General features: G+C 46.3%; 1 protein-coding gene across 2 annotated transcripts in view; it reads left to right on the top strand.

Moving 5' to 3' along the window:
- The window catches only part of CRYZL1 (crystallin zeta like 1), a 37,303-nt gene that overhangs the window by 6,480 nt on the left and 16,247 nt on the right, over window positions 1-14,576 (top strand). For both annotated transcript variants that reach the window (XR_006388178.1, XM_044284449.1), the window contains exons 4-7: window positions 338-410; window positions 2,756-2,800; window positions 4,542-4,610; window positions 8,297-8,430. Coding sequence is in view for 1 of the 2 variants with exons in the window: in XM_044284449.1 (XP_044140384.1) it covers window positions 338-410; window positions 2,756-2,800; window positions 4,542-4,610; window positions 8,297-8,430 (321 nt within the window). In the remaining variant the exon portion in view is untranslated. The remainder of the gene's footprint in view (window positions 1-337; window positions 411-2,755; window positions 2,801-4,541; window positions 4,611-8,296; window positions 8,431-14,576) is intronic.

Genomic DNA, 14,576 nt, shown 5'->3' with positions numbered 1-14,576 from the left:
GTCGCGCGACAAATGTTGCAGTGTAGTTGTGCCCTATCTGTCTCGTGACTTATTGTCGTCGTGTAGCCCTAGCCTTAAGGAGGGTCGGGAGAGGCACAGATCATGTCTTCCCTGCATTTCAGTCCAGTCTCTTCCCCCTGACAATTTGTGATGTGGGTTCACTTTTCACTGTATATTTCACTCTCCTCTGTAAAACTCTTATTAGGGAGGAATTTACGTTAGGAAACTTCATAGATGACACTTCCCTAATATAATGAAGCGGCTGCAAAGGAAAAGCTTTAAGGATTTATCGCAGGTTGCCGACAACTCACGTAAATCTGTTTTTACTTATTTTAAGCTGATTTCGGCATTATATCAAAGCAAGGAGTATGTGCCAGTGGGAAGAGATGTCGCCGGAGTAATCCTAGAAGGTGAGAGGTGATGGACAGCACACATTACAGTGCAGTGGGTACAAGCGTGTTTATAAAGGGGGGAAATGATGACTTTAGGTAGACGATCTTATGGGTAACAGTCGCCCTCCTACAGAAGAAAAATTATTTGTCGTGGCATTATGCAAAAATCACATCTTATAGCATTGTGCAAAATGATGTCTCGTGGCGTTGTGGGCAAAGATCGCGTCTCGTGGCGTTGTGGGCAAAGATCGCGTCTCGTGGCGTTGTGGGCAAAGATCGCGTCTCGTGGCGTTGTGGGCAAAGATCGCATCTCGTGGCGTTGTGGGCAAAGATCGCGTCTCGTGGCGTTGTGGGCAAAGATCGCGTCTCGTGGCGTTGTGGGCAAAGATCGCGTCTCGTGGCGTTGTGGGCAAAGATCGCGTCTCGTGGCGTTGTGGGCAAAGATCGCGTCTCGTGGCGTTGTGGGCAAAGATCGCGTCTCGTGGCGTTGTGGGCAAAGATCGCGTCTCGTGGCGTTGTGGGCAAAGATCGCGTCTCGTGGCGTTGTGGGCAAAGATCGCGTCTCGTGGCGTTGTGGGCAAAGATCGCGTCTCGTGGCGTTGTGGGCAAAGATTGCGTCTCGTGGCGATGGGCGCTTAATGTATAGAAACTAGTGAAGGGGAAGAATGGAGCATTTGACCAAGCCACTGAGCTGTCACTGACCTGTCCACCTGTGACTTGGTTGGTTGCTGTCATCCATTGGTCCAGTTATCTCTTTGCAGTTTTGCCCATCCTCCAGTCTGTAGCGCTGCCGCCTGGAAAATATGACCAGTATGAATGGTGATCTGTGCTCATACTGGAAATGCTATGTCTAGAACTGTTACCAACCAGTAAATGTTATTGCACTGAAGTGATATTCCACTTGGACCTCCCTTCCCCCCGCCTCCTTGGACAAAGCCCTGGGCTCCTTGTACAGCATTGTGCTGCACAGGGGAGGAGAAGCGCAGGAGAGAAGTCTAGTGTGAGCGGCACTTCTCTATCTTTGACTTAGGCCTCCTGCACATGAACGTGTGCGCCCCGTGGTCATGCTGCGGCCCTCAAAATGCGGGCCCCAATGCACTAACACCGTCCGCGGGGAAGCCGCAGCGGATCGCGGACCTATTCACTTTAATGGGGACGCAATCCGACCATTCCGCAAAAAGATAGGACATGTTCTATCTTTTTGCGGAACGGAAGTACGGGAAGAAACCCTACGGAAGCACTCCATAGTGCTCCCGTAGGGTTCCGTTCCGTGCTTCCATTCCACATATCCGGATTTGCGGACCCAATGAGTGAATGGGTCCGCATCCGTGATGGGGAATGGCCACAGAACAGCACCTGTGTATTGTGGATCCACAAATGCGGTCCACAATACGGCAACGAGAAGCACACGTTCGTGTGCAGGAGGCCTTAGGAAGACTATGATAAAGAGTGAATGTAAAAATGTATTGGATAGGCACACTGCATTTGTGAATGAACTCCAATTTTTCCTTAAAGATAGGTCATCCGTATCTGATCGGCGGGGGATATGACTCTCGGCACCCCCGCCGATCATCTGTTTGAAGAGCACTGCCAGTGACAACACGTTCATCGGTCACATGGTCTTTATGTAGCTCAGTCCCATTCCAGTTATTGGACCAGGACTGCAATACCGAGCACGGCCACTATACGGTGTACTGTGCTGTGTTTGGAATGGTGGGAGGAGGGCACAGCTGATCGGGGCAGTGCTGGAGGTCGGACCCTCACCGGTCAGATATTGATGACCTTTAATGAATTAAAGGGGTTGTCTCCCTTCAGTAAGAGGCATTTATCATGTAGAGTAAGTTAATACAAGGCACTTACTAATGTATTGTTATTACTAGGGATGAGCGAATTTCATATTTTGAAGTTCGGGTTCGTGTTGCGGCATCTGCTGAATTGCGTTATGGATTCCATTACAACGGACCGTAACGCAATTCCATGACGAAATGCATAACGGAATGCCTTTAGAGGCATGCCACTTACTGAAGTGAGACAACCCCTTTAGGGTAAATGCACACATTCAGGATTTATGTGCGGATTTGATGTGGATTTTCCGCATGCAGATTTTTCTCTGCCCCTTTGAAGTCAATGGAGAAAATCCGATCAAGAAAAATAAAATAAATTGACATGCTGCGGATTTTAAAATCCGCACGGAAAAAATCTGCATCGCGTACACGAGAATTTCAAATTCTCATAGAATACATTATACTTTACATGATCTATCCGCACACGAAAATCCACACATAATCCTGATCGTGTTCTTTATTTCTGTTTATATGTAAAAAAAAATAATTTCGTTTTTTTTCCTTTTCAAATGATTTTAGTGGGGCCTAAAGTGTCCTTCTTTCAGCCTGATGATGAAGTCGTAGGTAAGCTCATGATTTAATAAGGGTTTCTTGTCTCTTATACTTGATGATCTCCTATCGTTTTGTGTATGCAGCTCCCATGCGGACCTACAGTATGTGTTACCAACCCTGTCGTCTGACCCTACCTGTTATTTCCCTCCCTCGTGTTTTGATGAAAAGCCAGCCAAAGGCTACATGCACATGACCGTTGTGTGTTTTGCGGCCCGCAAATTGCGGATCCGCAAAACACGGATGGCGTACGTTCAGCAATGTGCGGAACAGCACGGACAGCCATTGATATAACTGCCTATTCTTGTCCGCAAAACAGACAAGAATAGGACAGGTTATATATTTTTTTGCCGGGCCACGGAACGGAGCAACGGTTGCAGACAGCACGCGGAGTGCTGTCCGCATCTTTTGCGGCCTCATTGAAGTGAATGGGTCCGCACCCGAGCCGCAAAAACTGCGGTTAGGATGCGGACCAGAAAAACTGTTGTGTGCATGAGGCCAAACACAGGAGACAGCTGCTGGCTGACCCTCGTTCAGCCGACAGCTGTTCCTCTACCCCCCCCCATACACCTGCATGCTCAGTCACATCAAGTGCGCAAGTGCTTTCAGTAAAGACTCATGCACACGACCGTATGTATTTTGCGGTCCGCAAAAAATACGGATGACATACGTGTGCATTCCGTATTTTGCAGAACGGAACAGCTGGCCCTAATAGTCCTATCCTTGTCCGTAATGCGGACAATAATGGGACATATTCTATATTTTTGCGGACCAGACATACAGAAACGGAATGCACATGGAGTAACTTCCGTTTTTTTGGGGGGTTTTCGCGGACCCATTGAAATGAAGGGTTCCGTATAAAATCCGCAAAAAAAACTGAACGGACACGGAAAGGGGAAAGGAAATACGTTCGTATGCATGAGGCCTTAGTAGATGGGAGTAAGCTGCTGTCGGGCTCCTCTGGCGATGGTCACCCCTGAGAACAAAAAGATCGAGCATGTTGAATTCTAACTGCCTGATGGTTCTCTCCCCCAACACCTACCATTATGGGGGAGTCGGGACACTCCCATACACATTACATGGTCATCCAGTCCAGCAGTGTATGATCCGACACGTGTCTAACATGTCACATACACCACTGCTAGTGTTTTTTTGTGGGGGTCATTTATCAAACTGGTGTAAAGTAGAACTGGCTTAGTTGCCCATAGCAACCAATCAGACTCCAGCTTTCATTTTTCACAGCTCCTCTGGAAAATGAAAGGTGCAATCTGATTGGTTGCTATGGGCAACTAAGCCAGTTCTACTTTACCCCAAGTGTGTCATCCACATGACATGACCGGTGACAACTTTAAGTAGATTTACCTTTAACCCAGGAGATTAGTCGCAAGACGTGTTCTACCAGTTGGCTGCCAGACATTGATCTCCATGTTCCAGTTAGTGGCGGTAACCATTTTTCATGGTGGACCTTCCAGGTGTATTATAAGACATGTAGGGGGTCATTTATCAAACTGGTGTAAACTAGAACTGGCTTGGTCGCCCATAGCAACCAATCAGATTCCAGCTTTCATTTCCCAAAGGAGCTGTCAAAGATGAAAGGTGGAATCTGATTGGTTGCTATGGGCGACCAAGCCAGTTCTACTTTACACCAGTTTGATAAATGACCCCCGTAGTTGTGGCTTTATTCAGGGAAAGGAGTGGAAAAAAGAAGACGGGTCTCCATAAATAAAGTGTATTACTATTTTTTCCTTTTGTCTAGGGATTTTGCCTCTTGATTTTGAAGAGTCCGGCCTTCATGACGTCATCTGGGTGCATGAGCATCATTTAGGTAAGGTAAGAGTAGAGTAGTAGTTTGCACACTTAAACGGCGCCCGCCAGCAGGATCAACGCTATTAAACCAGGTATATTGTCTGTTAGGGTTGATCCTTCTGGTTCAGATGATACCTGTCTTGTGGAAATTTAGTCTCAGCATTCCCTGTACTCGTTTCTCTAGGAGGCTGAGTCGGCCCCTTGTGGAAGTTTCTGTTATGATATGCAACGTTATGTGACCTTCGTTTTACGAACCATTTTCCTGTTTATTGTGCTAGATGTGGCTTGTTTCCTGTCCTTTTTACTGTTTGTAATTCTGTTTGTAAAAATGAAAGAAAAGTCTACAGTAAAAATTATTGTAACAAAAAAATAATAATAATTCTGTTGGGCTTTAGTGCACCAAGGGGCAGAGGAGGAGCTGAGGTGCATTTCCAGCCCTGAAAAGGTTGGGTTCTCTAAGGGTTAGGCCCCGTCCCTCAGCGCACATAAAGAATAAGGGGCACATTTATTAAAGGGAGCCCAGGCCCCTCGGCGATGTGCCCAGAGCAATGTGCTCATGACTTCCAGCCGGCGGAAGTCACGAGCGGTACCAGAGGACAGCGGCAAGTCTTAGCGCATTTGGCTTGCGCCTTCGCACTTCTACGGGGCCAGCGTTGCGTGAAACTCACAGACTATAGAACATGCTGCGATTTTCACGCAACTGATGCGTGAAAACCAACGCTCATGTACACAGACCCATTGAAATGAATGGGTCCGGATTCCGTGCGGGCGTAATGCGTTCGCATCATGCATTGCACCCTTGAGGAATACTCACTCGTATGAAAGGGGCCTAAGAGTCTATTTTCTTGTGAATGCTGTACAAGACAAGTATCAGGAAGCAGAATCAACCCTACTACACCGTATAATTGTTTAATAGGGTTGACCCTGCTGACATGTGCTCATTAACAACAATTGTGCAAGTTCATACTAAAAAATATGAACATGGGGGGTAATTTATTAAACAGAAATAAGTCTATATTAGGCATATCTCTGGCGCAGATCGCGGCACAAAGGTCCTTTGCACCACAATATGAGACTTTTCCCCGCTCACGCCAGGTCTTGATTAAAATGGTTTTGGACAGGCTATGGGTACTGCTTATTTTTACAAATTTTTGTATGTGTGTATATATATTTATTTTTATTTATTTTTTGCATACTATTTTTGTATATCGTTATTTGACAACTTTTTTATACTTGTTTTTTTTCCTACAGTGCAGGTTTCTACTCTAGCTAGGGCAACAGGAGCCCCAGTTCCCAGTTACAGGGGACCAGTTTTTTTAATTTTTTTTATCTAAATCTTCAAAACAGAGCAGCTGCTAGGCCTGACTTCAGCTAGGGCAAAGGTTCTATTTGTTGCCCTAGACCTGCCACACCCCTGGCACTGGCAGCCACATGAACCCCAGGTCCGATGCCATCACTACCTCTATCCAGTCCACACCCCCTGTGTCGGCAGCCACATGAACCCCAGGTCCGATGCCATCACTACCTCTATCCAGTCCACACCCCCTGTGCCGGCAGCCACATGAACCCCAGGTCCGATGCCATCACTACCTCTATCCAGTACACAGCACTCAGCCATTAATGGAGCTGATTCTACAGGAAATCAAGCCTCGGTAGCCCACATGGAAGGGCCGCATTATAATAAATTAGGGATAAAAACTCCATATTGTATTATATGTACAAAACTCTGGAAACCCATAGATCACACGGCTGCTTTTTATCTTTTTTATTGTCTTGGTGAAAGCACAGTCTCATCCTTCCTATGTCCTCATTGTGCCCTGTTTTCCCTCATCTGCTGCTGTATCCTCTGCTTCCTGTTCCAGGACCCCAGTCCTCTTCGGTTTTCCTGTCCAGGGTCATTTCAGACTTTCCCCAGACATAAAATCAGGCACCTCTGCATTGATATCATGTTGTCCACCTTATGAGATAAAATATTTGAATCTTACTTTATGCAGTCTACATAAAAGGCTGTCAACCTGCGGCACGCATGCCAAAGATGCCAGCCATGTTTTACTGGCACGACGCCTGCCACCAGGGGCCCCATGATAGCGCCCAACTTTCAACTGTATCTGAGTTCTTAGGACATAGATACCGTTGTGGACTATATCACAAACACATGCTCCCGGCGGCTGCCCCTTTAATTTACTCACTGATGTCACTCTGTCACTGACGGAGTGACGATACATGTGGCACAGGCGCCGTGGCCCTGGATGCAGAATACCTGGCCGATCCAGGCTGACTCTGAGAAGGTTATTTAGGGGACTGCCCTAGTAGGTTTGGGGGACCAGTATATGGGGACCCCCACCACCAAACATACACTTACTGACAATGATGGGGGAAAGCAGCGCTCACTCAAATGGTTAAAATGACTGAATGAGGGTTGCCCTCCCCCCGCTGGAGGGGGGTCCCCGATTACCCTGGTCTATGTCACATCTAGTTTGTTTTGTTCTGTATTGCACGGCACGCTAAAATTCTGCACACCATAGAAAGCCCACCAAGGCGAGGAGATAATTACTTTCTGCCCATCTCCATAGAGGAGCATAACAAAAGCATTTAATAAAATGCACTTAAGAAACATTTAATTTTTTTTTTTTCTTTTCTTTTTTTTTCATGATTATATCTTTTATAGGGATCAGTGTGTTTTTTTTTATTACATTTTTATTCAGTGCTCAGAATCCTCTGCTTCCCTTCACACAGCCATAGAAATACGTCACTCCGTTCTTGATGGCTGATGTCACCACTAGCACGAGATGATCCAGAAGAGAGATTTATTATTATTGAGTGTAATTGAAGCCATATAAATATATATATATTTTTTTTTCATAAAGCCTCTCAAAGCCATACGTTTTTTATTTTTATTTTTTTCGTTGATTTAGCTGTATGAGGTCTTCCTTTTTGTATTTTTATGCCACCATTTTGGGGAACATACAGCCTAGCAATCAGTTGGTATAATTGGAGTGGCTGGTGAAAATTCAGCTTTTTTAATTTTTTATTTATTTATGACACGATTCACTGCATTCACTGTTGTCGGACCCCACCAATCTGATATTGATGACCTATCGTGAGGATACTTGTAGCCCGACAACCCTTATAATTGTTGAGCTCCTGACTGGAGGGTCGCTTTAAAGGGAACCTGTCACTGGGATTTTGTGTATAGAGCTGAGGACATGGGCTGCTAGATGGCCGCTAGCACATCCGCAATACCCAGTCCCCATAGCTCTGTGTGCTTTTATTGTGTAAAAAAAAACGATTTGATACATATGCAAATTAACCTGAGATGAGTCCTGTCCCTGACTCATCTCACGTACAGGACTCCTCTCAGGTTAATTTGCATATGTATCAAATCGGTTTTTTTTTACACAATAAAAGCACACAGAGCTATGGGGACTGGGTATTGCGGATGTGCTAGCGGCCATCTAGCAGCCCATGTCCTCAGCTCTATACACAAAATCCGGGTGACAGGTTCCCTTTAACATCATGTACGTTACGGGCAGGATACGGAGTCGCAGCTGATGGTTAAACATTACTTCACCCAACCACCCACATTTCTTATGTCTATGGGCACCTTTGCTGTTCAGATGCCAGGTTTATGTCTTCTTGATTTATCTTTGATTTATTCTTATTTTATGCATATATAATTATTATTATTTTTTTTTTTTTTACCAGTTCATAAACCAGATAAGGTGAGCTGGGTGGAGGCGGCAGGAACCATACGGGATGGATTATGTGTCTGTACCGCCCTGCACAGTCTGGCACACCTGACACCAGGAAAGTTTGTTCTGATCCCGGATGGGGCAAGTGTATGTATTACTCTACTACTTCAGTCGTTTGTGTATTTTTTTGATGAAAATTTGATTGGGTTGATTATGATTACGGTACTATTATATATAATGTATATTACTACATATCGGATACAGTCTGACTGTGTCTCAGTTGTACCGTATTTGATTCTGGGAAAGTCTAGGAAATCCCAAATTTATGTTAATTCTTGAAGTGGTAACGCCCTTTAATCCTATATAAAAGTGATTATAAGAGTTTAACATTTTTTTTAAATAAAAGCATGAAGAATTAAAGGGGTTATTAATATCTGATCCGTGGAGGTCCGACTCCCAGCACTCCTGCCGATCTGCTTCTTAAAGGGGTTGTCCAACCCCTATAATACCCCAAAAATGCCTGGGCACCTCATACAGGTTATACTTACCCCGCTCCCCAGCATCCGCGTCGCTCCTGAGGCCCGCACAGCCGCCGCATCTCCCTGTCGTGTGGATCAAAACATGCAGCAACTGAGGGGGGTCAGCCAATAGCAGGCCGCTAGGGACAGGGCCGGCAAACTGGTAAAATAAGACAGTCCGTTCCGAATAGTCCATCCTACTTTAAGCGCTGCAGGTTTAAGGCGTGGTGGGTTCTATTCACACCGAATTCCAATCTTCATAAAATTAAAACCGCGCTGCTCACCAGAGAATCCACTCGGACCACTTCAGCTTGCGTTGACATTAATCAATACGCCAATCACTGGTTCCTTGCTACACGTCCATTCACCTGTCCTATAACAGCCTAGGCCAGATAGGCAGAGATAGTGAAGCACCGCAATGAGATATAATCACACACCAGGTTTTATTATACTCATAAACATGCGAGGAATATAGGCATATAAAACAATACAGGCGGCTTCCCGTCTATCACCCGACCCGGGTTTCACCTTTGCTTCGACAGGGGTGCAGTTGGCCAGGGCCCCGATCCTCTAAGAGGGCCCCTGCTTCAGTCCAGGCAGATGTCGGGACTCCAGAGTGGGGAATTTCCCGACTTAGGCGTCCCTGCTCTGACTCCATATATCGATACAAAACAAAAAGAAAAATTGAGAAAAAGGTAAGGGTGTCAATCGGAAAAATCCCTTGAAAAAAAGGGGAATCTCGGAATAACAGGCAGGGCGCCAGAGGGGGGGACTAGAGGGGGAGGAAGTGTGTGTGGGGGGGGGGGGGTGTGAAGTGGGATATAGTGAGAGCAGGAGGCTGCTGGTGGTGGCTCAGTGAGTAGACCAGCTACTCCGTAAAATGTGTAAACCAAAAGCCACCAAGGGGGCGCCACAGACTCTAATGATCACTGAAGAAAACACAAAAAAATTATAGTAGTTGCTGTGAGAGCTATTTCAATAATAAAAGAAATAAAATGACTTACTTCACTGAGGAGGAGGTCAAAGGGATAAAGCTCAAGACACCCGTTAACTCCCCCGCCAGGAGCAGTCAGAATGAAAAATAAAAGTTGGCTGTGTTGTTGTTTTTATTCTGACTGCTCCTGAAGAAGGGGGTATTTTGAAAACCCCCGAAAGGCGTTGAGCCCACCTGTGATGATGATGATGATGATGATAATGGGAAACCACAAGAAGTAACCCGTGTTTGTTCCTGACACACTACAAGCGATCCTGGCGGGGGAGGTAGAGTCAACGGGTGTCTTAAGCTTTGTCCCTTTGACCTCCTCCTCAGTGAAGTGAGTCCTTTTATTTTATCATTGAAATTACTTTTATTGTTTAAATAGCTCTCACAGCAACTAGTATAATTTTTAGTGTTTTCTTCAGTGATCATTAAAGTCTGTGGTGCCCCCTTGGTGGCTTTTTCTCCATATATGGAGTCAGTGTTATAAACATGACCATTATGCTTGGGGACACCCTGTGTATATAAATCTGTTTTAGACTACATTTTAATGTTTCTGTGGGGATTCGAACTCACAACGGCAAGAACCTTAACCACTGGGCTATAGAGCTCAATGCTAAGTCACTGCTGACAAACCTAATGGAAGAGAAACTATGAGGTTTTTAACACAAGAGAAACTTCAAAGAAGTTTTTCAGCACTGACTTATCATTGAGATCTATAGCCCAGTGGTTAAGGTTCTTGCCTTTAATGTAGAAGGTAATGTTAGAATCCCCACAGAAACTGTTTAAAAATAGAGGCTAAATAAGACTTAAATACACAGGGTGTCCCAAATATTGATATGTTTGATTTAATTGAGAAAAAAAAAGGAGGAGCAAAAAGTAAAATATGATCAAATAACACACTTATTAACCCACACCAACCTTTAAAATGGGGAATCAAAATCACAACCTTTTACATTACAGGGAAAAACCTTAACCACTGGGCTTTAGAGCTCCATGCTAAGTCACTGCTAAAAAACCCTCATAGTTATATATATGTGTAGTATAACACAAGAGAAACTTCTATGAGGTTTTTCAGTGATAATATATCATTGAGCTCTATAGCCCAGTGGTTAAGGCTTCTTGCCTTTAATGTGGAAAGTTGTGAGTTAGAATCCCGACAAACTGTTTAAAAAAAGAAGCTAAAAAAGACTTAAATACACAGGGTGTCCCCAACAGTGAAAAGTTTAAATTTATTGAGAAAAACGTAAATTATGATCAAATAAGACTTGTATTAACCCACACCAACCTATTTAAGGCTACTCTGACATTAGTGTTTTTTGCGGATCCGTCATGGATCTGCAAAAAACGCTTCTGTTAACATAATACAACCGCATGTATCCGTCATGAACGGATCCTGTTGTATTATGTCTTCTATAGCCATGATGGATCCATCATGAACACCATTGAAAGTCAATGGGAGACCAATCCGTTTTCTATTGTGCCAGATTGTGTCAGAGAAAACGGATCCATCCCCACTGACTTACATTGTGTGCCAGGACGGATCCGTTTGGTTTACACTTCGTCAGACGGACAGCAAAAACGCTTAAGGCAGCGTTTTGGTTTCGGCCTCCAGAGCGGAATGGTGACTGAACGGAGGCAAACTGACGCATTCTGAGTGGATCCTTTTCCATTCAGAATACATTAGGGCAAAACTGATCCGTTTTGGACCGCATGTGAGAGCCCATGACGCATCTCACAAACGGAAAGTCAAAACGCTAGTGTGAAAGTAGCCTTACTTATGTAACCAGTATTTTTTGTTGGGAAAGGTGGCAACCCGAACAGCAACCCCGCTCAGGACGTCTATAGGCCCACTCACTGCAGTACGCTAAGCCTCATCAGGACTCTCTCTTTGTAAAAAAATAAAATAAAAATATTTTTATCGCGATATTCTGACCGTCATAACTTTTTTATAGTTATGTCTACGGAGATGTGCGGGGGCTCATTTTTGTGGAACGATCTGTCGTTTTTGACCATACCATTTTGGGTTGTGTATGACTTGATCACTTTTTATTCAATTTTCTTGGGAGATAAAGTGATGAAGAAAACACAATTCGGATTTTACGCCAATCACCATATGGGCTAACTTAATTTAATATTTTAATAGTATGGGTGTTTTCGCATGTGGCGAGGCCCATAATGCAATTTATTTTTTTCTGTTTCTTTTTATTTAGAGGAATGGGGGTCATTTTTAATTGTTTTTAAAAAAAAATTATATTTTAACCCCTTAAGGACCGAGGACGTACCGGTACGCCCTATTTCCCGAGTCCTTAAGGACCGAGGACGTACCGGTACGTCCTGACTTAAAATCTGAATTCCGGCGCCGCGGGGGTTAATCGAAACGGGATTTCGGCTGAAATCATTCAGCCGGCATCCCGTAACAACGCAGGGGGGGGGTCATTGGACCCCCCCGTATCGGCGATCGCAGAAAACCGCAGGTCAATTCAGACCTGCGGTTTTCTGCGTTTCCGGTCCATTCGGGTGTCCTGTGACCCGATGAACCGGAAAAAGACTGCGATCGGTGGCGTAATTTTACACCACCAATCGCAGTCCGAGGATTTGCAGAGGCGGAGCTGGCCCTGGTGCTGAACGCCGCTGTCCAGGGTGCTGATTGGTGCAGGGGAGAGAGGCGCGAGATTCAAACTTCCTGCGCTCCTCTCTCCCCTCCTCTTCCTGTCCAGCACCCTGACCGTGCAGCATCGTCCAGCACCAGCTCCTGTGTCCCCCTAAATCGGCATCCATCACCCTCCTGCACCCATCGCCACCCAGGTAGGTTAGGGTCAGTGAGGGAGAGGCACCTTTAGGCAGGGATAGAAGGGAAAAGTTAGAAAAAAAAAAAAAAAAAAAAAGCACATTTATTCCAAACTTTTTTTTTTCAACTTTCAGACCCCAGACCCCCCCTGCCACTTGCCCCACCAACCCCCTCCCCCCCACCACCAGACCCTTCCCCCACCACCACTTTTTTTTTTTTTTTTTCTGCGTGCGCTGACTGGCCGGCACTTTTTAGCGTCCGTCCACTGTTAGCGCATCGCCCGCCCCACCACCCCACCGACCGCTGATCAGCGTTGAACCGCTGATCAGCAAGTTTGAACTTTTTTTTTTTTTTTTTTTTTCCTAACACTTGCCCATTTTTTTTGCCTGGACTTTTTAGTACGTGAACACCCGTGCCCCCACACACACGCACATAGAATAAAGGTTTACACGCACGCACATACACACGCGCACACACACACACCCATGGCCCGCCGGGTGTTCTCGGCCGAGGAGGCATATGCCCAGATTGCCTCCGACTCTGAGAGCCCCAGTGAGGATGAGGATGACCCCACGTTCCTTTTGTCATCCGCATCCTCCTCATCATCATCGGATGACGATGAGCCACCAAGGCAGCGGAGACGCCGCCAGGCGGAGCCAGGGGCCACACATGCTAGGGATCCTGTGGCCCACCCTAGTACGAGCCGCCCTGGGGTTCGTACTGGTTTCCCGGCCCACCAAATAAGTTCACCGGAGCCCCCTGCCGATGAACTTAGCTGGTGTCCCCCAGTGGACTTTGAGCCTGAGATTCCGGATTTCGCTGGCAATCCTGGAATCCAGATTCCCACAGTGGGGTTTACTGAAATAGACTTTTTTAGTTTTTTTTTCAGTAACCCACTGGTGAATTTGATGGTGGAGCAGACGAATCTGTACGCCCAACAGTTCGTCGCTCAAAACCCAGGCTCAGTTTTGGCTAGACCCGGTGGCTGGACGCCGGTCAGTGCAGCCGAGATGAGGACATTTTGGGGCCTCGTGCTGCATATGGGTCTAGTCCAAAAACCCAGTGTCAGGCAATACTGGAGTGGGGACGTCCTGTACCAGACCCCACTGTACAGTATGGTCATGACACGTCACCGGTTTGAGGCCATCCGGAAATGTCTGCATTATTCCGATAATGCAGCATGTCCACCCCGAGGTGATCCTGCCTATGACCGGCTGTACAAGATACGGCCGGTCATCGATCACTTTGGGGCCACATTTCAGCAGGCCTACGTACCTGGAAGGGAGGTCGCGGTTGATGAGTCTCTCGTTGCGTTCAAGGGGAGACTCAGTTTCCGCCAATACATTCCCACAAAGCGGGCGAGGTATGGCGTGAAGCTATACAAAATTTGTGAGAGTACCTCAGGGTACACTTACAAATTTCGTGTGTACGAGGGGCGAGATTCCCGGATTCAACCACCAGAATGTCCCCCCACTCTGGGTGTTACCGGGAAACTCGTGTGGGACCTTATGTACCCACTGCTGGATAAGGGTTACCACTTGTACGTGGACAACTTTTATACCAGCATTCCCTTGTTCAGGTCCCTTGCCGCCAGATCCACGTTCGCTTGTGGGACCGTGCGGAAAAATCAACGCGGCCTCCCTGCCTACCCCCTCCAGGTACCTATCCCCAGGGGTGAGACCCGTGCACTTACCAGTGGAAACCTGTTGCTGGTCAGGTATAAGGACAAGAGGGATGTCCTTATGCTGTCCACAATCCACGGTAACAGCACCACCCCAGTCCCTGTGCGAGGTACCGCGGCAACGGTCCTCAAGCCCGATTGTATCGTCGACTACAATCGGTATATGGGAGGAGTTGATCTCTCTGATCAAGTCCTCACGCCATATAACGCCATGCGCAAAACCCGGGCATGGTACAAAAAAGTTGCGGTCTACATGGTGCAGGTTGCCATGTACAACTCTTTTGTACTATCCCGAAGCGCTGGCAGCACAGGGACATTCCTCCAATT

The sequence above is a fragment of the Bufo gargarizans genome, chromosome 3 (assembly GCF_014858855.1).
Source record: "Bufo gargarizans isolate SCDJY-AF-19 chromosome 3, ASM1485885v1, whole genome shotgun sequence".
In the NCBI taxonomy this organism is placed as follows: Eukaryota; Metazoa; Chordata; class Amphibia; order Anura; family Bufonidae; genus Bufo; species Bufo gargarizans.
The sequence above is the reverse complement of the archived record's forward strand: the minus strand, read 5'-3'. Positions and strand labels throughout refer to the sequence as shown.